At 31.6% G+C, this 10160-nt stretch overlaps 1 protein-coding gene across 1 annotated transcript; it reads left to right on the forward strand.

Moving 5' to 3' along the window:
* The first annotated feature begins 8180 nt into the window (after positions 1–8180).
* LOC130946924 (protein DOWNSTREAM OF FLC) lies at positions 8181–9910 on the forward strand. Its single transcript, XM_057875822.1, has 2 exons — positions 8181–8457; positions 9321–9910. The coding sequence occupies exons 1-2, from the start codon at positions 8301–8303 to the stop codon at positions 9650–9652; spliced, it is 489 nt and encodes a 162-aa protein (XP_057731805.1). The 5' UTR covers positions 8181–8300; the 3' UTR covers positions 9653–9910.
* Positions 9911–10160: the final 250 nt, after the last annotated feature.

A 10160-nucleotide genomic window follows, 5' to 3' on the forward strand; every position in this document is an offset into this window, starting at 1 on the left:
TGCTGACTCATAACAAAACTACCTGTCTTAACTAACACTCTCATCATAACACCTATCAATATCCTTTTAAGTTAAATATTGTTAAAATTTTATTAAGAATTAAAATTAAAATTTAACTTTATAAAGACTAAAATATTCATATAATCTATCATAAGAGGCTAAAATATCCTTTTAATATTAACTTTTAAAATGACTAAAATATTCTTATCTATTTTTAACATACTACAAATAGTAAAATAAATTTTTAAGGTAAAAACTCAGGTGAAGTTGACTTCAGGTGAAGTTGATATTTGAGAGCCGTTAGATGAAAGTTTAGTCAAATAAGTCAAATTATCTAACAGCTCTCAAGTATCAACTTCATGTGAAGTCGACTGCACCTGAATTTCCACCAATTTTTAATTATTTAACTTTAAAAAAACTATGATAAAATTAGAAAATAAGAATTTTAATTCTATATTAAAGATATTAAAAAACTCTTATAGTCCATTTTTAAAATACTAAAATATCCCTTTAGAATTAATGATATTTATTTATATTAAAAGTTATAAATTTAAATATTTAAGAAAATGTAAAACACTCCCTATTGTAATTTTTTAAAAGAACAAAAACTTTTTAGAGTTAATTTTGAAGATATTAAAATACTCTTATATATTATATATGGATCAAATTTTGTGACCAAAAATAATATTTTTTATTTCACATTATTGTATATATTTAAAAGATTTTTTTGTTTATTTATTTTTTGTTGACATTGTACCTAATATGAGTGCTCAATTAGATTTATATGACTATGTCAGTATCATTTACATAGAATGTTATTATCATTTATGATACGGTCGTTACAAATTCGATGTCATAATTCGGCATTATATACAATAACTCGGCATTATACACCATAACTCAGCACTTTACGTTATAACTCGGCGTTATACGTTACAATCAGACTCAACGGACTACATCCTGGAATAAAAACGTCCGACCAGACATTATCACTTATTAAAAAACCTATTAATTTCTCTTCAATTCAGATGATCAATAGAAACGTAACCGACCTATTTTATCTCACCTATAAAGGTATGATATTTTATCTTCAAAGGATACATTGAATTCTCAATACTGACTTAAGTTTCGGAGCGCCTTTGCAGGTACACTCTCCCCTTGTTCCTTGCTCACGCTCTGTGCAATTGGACATCTCCTTGGAGAAAAGCTCAGACTTCCACAAAAGCTCAAAGGTCGGCACCAAAGATAACAACTCGGCATCGACTCCCAGGGACCGAGCTCTCCCTTCAGGTATCCATACAAGAACAATTGGCGCCCACCGTGGGACCTCAAAATAAACACCCTTCTTTCTATAGACCCCATTTCCTTCCAATAGCTTCAAACTTACCTGCACCTTTGTAAACAAAGGTCATATAGTAAATCATTAAGGCCCGAAAAAGGCCGATCTATATCTGTTTTCCCGATCATTATCTGTCATCTCTCTATTTTTCAATTCATCTCTGGTATATCTATTTGCCGATCTATATCTATTTTTCCGATCTATATCTATTTTTTCGATCACTATCTGTCATCTCTCTATTTTTCAATTCATCTCTGGTTTATCTATTTGCCAATCTATATCTGTTTTTTCGATCTATATTTGCTTTTTCGATCATTATTTGTCATCTCTGTATTTTTCAAATCATCTGATATATTTATTTACCGATCTATATCTGCTTTTTCGATCAATATCTGTCATCTTTATTTTTTAATTCATCTATGGTATATCTATTTGCTTAACTATATCTGTTTTTTTGATCTATATCTGTTTTTCCAATCATTATCTGTCATCTCTCTATTTTTCAATTCATCTCTGGTATATCTATTTGCCGATCTATATATGTTTTTTTTATCTATATCTGTTTTTCTATCATTATCTGTCATCTCTGTATTTTTCAATTCATCTGTGGTATATCTATTTGCCAATCTATATCTATTTTTTCGATCTATATCTATTTTTCCGATCATTATCTGTCATCTCTCTATTTTTTAATTCATCTCTGGTATATCTATTTTTCGATCTATATCTGTTTTTTCGATCATTATCTATCATCTCTCTATTTTTTAATTCATCTCTGGTATATCTATTTGCCGATCTATATCTGTTTTTCTGATCTATATCTGTTTTTTCGATCATTATCTGTCATCTCTCTATTTTTCAATTCATCTCTGGTTTATCTATTTGCCAATCTATATCTGTTTTGCCGATCTATATCTGTTTTGTTGATCTATATCTATTTTTCCGATCTATATCTACTTTTTCAATCATTATCTATCATCTCTGTATTTTTCAAATCATCTGATATATTTATTTGCCGATCTATATTTGCTTTTCCGATCAATATCTGTCATCTTTATTTTTTAATTCATCTATGGTATATCTATTTGCCGATCTATATCTATTTTTTCGATCTATATTTGTTTTCCGATCATTATCTGTCATCTCTCTATTTTTCAATTCATCTCTGGTATATCTATTTGCCGATCTATATCTATTTTTTCGATCTATATCTATTTTTCTATCATTATCTGTCATCTCTGTATTTTTCAATTCATCTGTGGTATATCTATTTGCCAATCTATATCTATTTTTTCGATCTATATCTGTTTTTCTATCATTATCTATCATCTCTGTATTTTTCAATTCATCTGTGGTATATCTATTTGCCAATCTATATCTATTTTTTCGATCTATATCTATTTTTTCGATCATTATCTGTCATCTCTCTATTTTTCAATTCATCTCTGGTATATCTATTTGTCGATCTATATCTGTTTTTCCGATCTATATCTATTTTTTCGATCATTATCTGTCATCTCTCTATTTTTCAATTCATCTCTGGTATATCTATTTGTCGATCTATATCTGTTTTGCCAATCTATATCTGTTTTGCTGATCTATATCTATTTTTCCGATCTATATCTGCTTTTTCGATCATTATCTGTCATCTCTGTATTTTTCAAATCATCTGATATATTTATGTGTCGATCTATATCTTCTTTTCCGATCAATATCTGTCATCTTTATTTTTCAATTCATCTATGGTATATCTATTTGCTGATCTATATCTGTTTTTCCGATCTATATCTGCTTTTTCGATCATTATCTGTCATCTCTCTATTTTTTAATTCATCTCTGGTATATCTATTTGCTGATCTATATCTATTTTTTCGATCTATATCTGTTTTTTCTATCATTATCTGTCATCTTTATATTTTTCAATTCATCCGTGGTATATCTATTTGCCCATCTATATCTATTTTTTTTATCTATATATGTTTTTTCTATCATTATCTGTCATCTATGTATTTTTCAATTCATCTATGGTATATCTATTTGCCGATCTATATCTGTTTTTTCGATCTATATCTGTTTTCCTGATTATTATATGTCATCTCTGTATTTTTCAAATCATCTCTAGTATATCTATTTGCCAATCTATATTTGTTTATCATTCATCTCTATTTTTTAATTTATATCAATCATCTCTATTTGCCAATTTATATCAAAAATCTCTATTTGCCAATCTATAACAGTCATCTCTATTATCTGATTTATATCATTCATCTCCATTTTCCGATTTATATCAATCTTCTCTATATTTCGATTTATATTTGTTATCCTTATTTGCCAATTTATATGTTATATCTATTGTCTGATTTATATCAATCATTTCTAATTGCCGATTTATATCAAAAATCTCTATTTGCCGATCTATAACAGTCATCTCTATTATCCAATTTATATCAATCATCTCTATATTCCGATTTATATCTGTTATCCCTATTTGTCAATCTATATGTTATATCTATTTGTCGATCTATAACTATTTTTCTGATCTATATCTCTCATCTCTATTTTCTAATTTATATGTCATCTCTATTTGTCGATCTATATCTATTTTCCGATTTATATCAATCATCTCTATTTTTCGATTTATATTTGTTATCTCTATTTGCCAATTTATATGTTATATCTATTTGCCGATCTATATCTGTGATCTCTACTTTTCGATTTATATCAGCTATCTGTATTTGCCAATCTTTATCAGCTATCTCTAGTTGCCAATTTATATCTGATATCTCTATTTGCCAATTTATATCTGATATCTCTATTTGCCGATCTATATCTGATTTTTCGATCTACATCTATTATATCTATTTGCCGATCTATATCTGTCATCTCTACTTTTCGATTTATATGTTGTCTCTATTTGCCGATCTTTATCAGTTATCTCTAGTTGCCAATTTATATCTGATATTTCTATTTGCCATATTATATCTGATATCTCTATTTGCCGATCTATATCTGATTTTTCGATCTACATGTTATATCCATTTGTCGATCTATATCTGTCATCTCTATTTGCCGATTTATATATATTATCTATTTGCCAATCTATATCTGTTATATCTATTTTTCGATCCATATCTATCATCTCTATTTGCCGACCTATATCTGTTATCCCTATTCGCCGACCTATATCTGTTTTTCTATTTTCAAATCTATATCTACTATCTTTATATTTATATCAATCATTATGGTTTCTATATCAATTATTATCAGTCATTGTCAAATATATATCAACTACCATCAGATCTATATCAACGATCTTCAATCAATTATCCATTCGCGATAATTCTTCAATTCAAAGTTGCATCGTTTACACATGCGCAATCAAACACAATCTTCAAACACTTATCCATTCGCGACAACTCTTCAATTCAAAGTCGCATCGTTTACACATGCGCAATCAAACTTAATCAAATCACCAAACAACGGTGAACTAACTCAATATTCTCGCCCAACCAATTCACTTTTATCAAAATCGTCTCAGCAACTATTCAAATTAACTACTCAGTTCCATGAAAAAACCTAACCGTTGCATCTATTAAAATAACGGTTCAAAATTACATTGGAAAAATCAAAGGCACAATCAATGACAAGACTACTACACTTTCCAATACACGTTAACTTCAAATTACGTCTGAAAATTCAAATTATTCATTATTTTAATAAAGTAAGTTGATCTGGGGCTCCATACCTATAACTCAAATCGCCGAATTATAACTAAAAAAAAAAAGCTCAGCCTACTTTATCAAAATATAGCCAAGCTAAGCTTGGGGGCTATGATACAGCCGTTACAAATCCGATGTCATAATTCGGCATTATATACAATAACTCGGCATTATGCACCATAACTCGGCACTTTACGTTATAACTCGGGGTTATACGTTACAATTAGACTCAACGGACTACATCCTGGAATAAAAACGTCCGACCAGACATTATCACTTATTAAAAAACCTATTAATTGCTCTTCAATTCAGATGATCAATAGAAACGTAACTGACCTATTTTATCTCACCTATAAAGGCATGATATTTTATCTTCAAAGATACATTGAATTCTCAATACTGACTTAAACTTCGGAGTACTTTTGTAGGTACACTCCTCACTTGTTCCTTGCTCACGCTCTGTGCAATTGGACATCTCCTTGGAGAAAAGCTCGAATTTCCACAAAAGCTCAAAAGTCAGCACCAAAGATAACAACTTGGCGTCGACTCCCAGGGACCGAGCTCTCCCTTCAGGTATCCATACAAGAACAATTTACATTCAAGTAGCAAAAAAAAATTTCATATCACCACTTTAACTACTCATACATATATAAGTAATGGCATCATAATATATAAAATATAATAAAGATTTTCAGTTAATTATTTTTCTGTTAACTATAGGCTTAGAAACTTTAACTCAATTATAGTTTACTCACATAATTCCAACTAGCTTTCAATTCTGTCACGAAATAAACAACTTCATGATATCCTACACATGCGGTAAATAAATCGATTTATATTAATATCTACATAAACCACATGCATACTGAGACACTACAATACACACACAAAAAAAGCCGTAACATGATTTACTTACAAGATATTCGGTTCGTTTTGTCCGGAATTGATAGCTCCACAACTCTGATAACACCGCACTTCATAATACAGTCGACGAGGTTTTCTTACAAAAACTTCACTCTTTTACAGTCATGTTGTATTGCCTCCTTTGTTACTGCTGTCGTTCCTCATGGTAACAAAAGAAGATCACTGTCATTATCGTCACTTAAGCTGATAATATGTAGATAATTGATTGGTTTTCATATAAAAATATTTTTATTCTATTTAGTATTTAATTTTGATAAAACATTTTTTTTTAAATTTAAATTTAGTTATTATGAATTCTTATATCTAAGAATACAAGCTAAGATTGTTATTTAAAAAAAATTTAAATTTTTTATTTTAATAAATGCCCAACAAATCATTAAAATAAAAAAATGATAATTTAAAATTATAATTTTTGTAAAATTATAACGTTTTGAATTTTTAATGACTTGTAGAAAATATTTTTAATTATTATTTTTAATATTTTATAGAAGATATATATAATTATTATTTTTAAAAAATGTTTGATTTTTAATTAGTCCAGAATATAATTTTATTTTCTTCTTTTACATCCATATTTGAATACAAATTTAAATGCCAATAAAGTAAACAAAAAAATCTTATTGGTAAATTTGTTCACATGAGTTAACATATATAGCTTATTTAACTTGTGAAATTTTTATTTATATAAAACGAATGTAGAAAAAGTGTTACAAGTTTAAGTAACAATGATTTAAACATATATAGTTTAAGATAGTAGTATTTACTTAACTAGATTATACCCAAATGATTATTACTAAAGAAAACATTGCAATATGTGGTAATACGCATTTTGCGGCGGTTTAAAAGTAACCGCCGCAAAATGCCTAACAAGAGAAGTCACCGGCGGACATATCGCGGCGGTTTTCGAAAAGGAGCCACGAAATACAAACCTGACCGGCAATATAGCGGCGGTTTGAAGAAAACCGCCGCGAAATGTTAACCTTACAGCAATATAGCGGCGGTTTTAGCAAAATCGCCGCTAAATGTCGTCCTGATTGCAGCCCCAACCTTTAACGGCTGCTATATGTGCCGCAATTTGTCTTTTCGCGGCACATTTACAAAACCGCCGCAAAATAACCGTCGCTATCTTAAGAATTTGTTGTAGTGGCGAAGGAATCTACACTCTTCTAAATCCAACGTCTCCTCGTTCAACTCCTCTCCGACCGAGTGTTGCCATAGTCAGTTAGAATTTTTAACATCTACTAATTATTTTTCTTCGAGAACCTTTCATCAGTTATCCTACTCTCCAATCCAACACCTTTTTTTCAGGACTATTTCATGACCCAAAAATAAATACAAATAATCTATTCTATTCGATCCAAATTTAACCATGCCCGTTACAAAAATCAACACACGGAAGAGTGAATCCTATCGTCAAACTGCGGATTAACTAACATCCTTTTTAGATTGGGGGGAACATCTCTTTGATAATAGTCTACTTCATTATTCAACAATATAACAATACACCCGTTAACCTTTTATCCACACGCAATAAATTTCTGTAAATTCTATCAATTTTGATTTGTACACTAGAACGACCCGTTTATAAAAGTTATAAAGGTGAAAAACCCGGTATGAAAAATTGAGAATAAGTTGAAAACATTGATGGTAGGAAGAGTTACTCCATTTTGAGAATAAAAGTTGGCTAGAAACATTAGCAACGGTTGAGTAAAAGGAACCAAAAGACTTTGATTGAGATGAAAGAAAAGAAGAGACGAAATTCTCGGCGGTTCACGCGGCAATGATAAATTAGATTCACAATTATTCAAGAGTGATTACTCTTATGTAAAGAAAATAATTAAATAAATTATTTTATATAAACATTTTTCCAAACAAATTCGTAAAGAACAATATTCAATAGTTGCAAAGAGAAAACAAGTGTGTGTGGAGTCACATGCAATCCACCGACAGCGAGCGCCAGCTGCATTACAAATATTACACCCATTAAACACCGCCACTTTTGTCTTCCCCTACACTATCACACTCTCCCACTTCTCTGCACCCGCGCCCGCTCTCCCTTCCACGTAAACTCCACGAACCCATCACGATGACGTGTCAGGTCATCATTAAGGGACCACATTTGGTTACCATGTACCCCAGCGCAGGCAAACCAGTCCCACGCGCTTTTCTTTTTTTCTTTACCATTTCTGTTTCCGCACTGGCCTATCCTCTCTGTCTCAACCCTTTTATTGAACCCCCTGCTCGTTCATCCATTCATTGCCATACATTCTTTCACTTTTGCTTCTTGTTTGTGAGAGATCAGAGTAATAGAGTTAGTTATGGCCACCAAGGTTGCGCTTCTTATGTTCTTGTGTGTTCTTCCGGCGATGGTTGCAGCCATCCGCCCAGCAAAGAACCCCTTTTGCGTGCAGGGCCGTGTCTACTGTGACCCTTGCCGTGCTGGTTTTGAGACCTCTGCCACCACCTACATTGCTGGTAAACCCTATTTCTTAGCTTCAATGCTGCTATTAGCTACTATACCACTATTATCTCAGATCTGTTTCCTCTTCACTCTTATCAACTTCTCATTAAGTAAAATTGTAGTTTCAATAGTGAGATCTTAGTTTAGACCAAGGGAAAAATTAAATGTTGTTCATTTGGAAGAACTTTTAGCCGCTTGCATTTCTAGGCTCACAGATCTGGGCTAACATTCCTATTATTCCAGTTTATTGTCTGGTCAATTCATTTATACATTTTTGCTGGATCTAATAATAATTTTTAAAATGACTCTCAAATTAAAAAGTTGTTAAAGTGGCTGCTCTTGATGGATCATGGATGTCTTGAGCATAAAAAAAATGGTGACGGGTGTTGTCACTAGGATCTGCTAGTTTATATTTCTTCCTTATTTCAATTATTTTTTAATCATTATTGACTATTTGATTTGACTTAGTTCGATTCGATAGCTTGTTCTTAAGTTTAATGATATGAGTTATGCTACGTGAACACCAAAATCAGCTACCATTTTAATCAGCTACCATTATAAAATATATACTTGAATACAGATACATATTAAAAATAAATTAAACCACATATATATTTATACACAAAAACATTGGTGACTGATTTTAGTGGCTGATTTTGATGTACAAATAGCATTCTTGTATGTTGTTATTGGGCGAGTCCCACATCAGTAAATGTAAAAAAAACCTAAAATGCAAGCAAAACTGGAGTTGAAACCTTGACCCGTTCAGCTAACCTTTAAGGTTGATTGAATTTGACATAATTTAGCATTGATTATTGTGTGCTTTTGTAACTTAACAAACTTTGTGTTCCATGGTTGTGTCTTTGATCTGGGACAGGTGCTGAGGTTGTGGTTGAATGCAAGGACAAAACCGGAACTGAAGTTGTGTACACAAAGAAGGGAAGGACAGACTCAACTGGATCATACACCATCTACGTCGATGAGGACCACGCCGACCAAATCTGTGACGCCAAGCTCGTGAGCAGCCCTCACCACCGATGCAAGGTGGTGACCCCAGGGCGTGAACAGGCACGTGTTGCCCTTACACGCCAAAACGGCATTGCCTCCGACACCAGGTTCGCCAATGCCATGGGATTCATGACCGAAGATGTTGCTGCTGGTTGTGCCGAGATCCTCAAGCAATACCAGGAGTTTGATAATGAGAATTAATTTATTTTTATAGTTCACTTTTAGCAAATCTAGTATGTGTCCTGTAATGTTTATCAATCTCTGATTTGCGGATTTGAGTTTTCCCTGATTGATGATGATGATGATGTTTATTTAATTCAATCTTGATAGAGATGGATTGTTATCTCAACATTTTCATTTTATGATGATATATATATGTATGATAATGGACCTTGGCTATATTATAATTTATCTGAGTTAATTGATCTTGGACTAGAAGATGTAGTCTATTTTATGTCATTGTAATAAACTATTCATTATTCGTTTCTTAATACCAGTACTGTGTCTAATGGGATGTTTGTCATAAAGAATGCTTTGTGGAGAAAGGAAGATGTGGAATGGATTAAGAAAGTGGTAGAGTTTCTTGTTATTTAAATTTTTTTTTCCTGGAACATGAGATTGGGTTTGGAGATAGTTTAGTTTGGCAGTTTGGATACCGTCATTTTCATATGGACATAGTAGTACGCACTTACTCATGATTTGTTAAGAC

The sequence above is a fragment of the Arachis stenosperma genome, chromosome 8 (genome assembly GCF_014773155.1).
Source record: "Arachis stenosperma cultivar V10309 chromosome 8, arast.V10309.gnm1.PFL2, whole genome shotgun sequence".
NCBI lineage: Eukaryota > Viridiplantae > Streptophyta > Magnoliopsida > Fabales > Fabaceae > Arachis > Arachis stenosperma.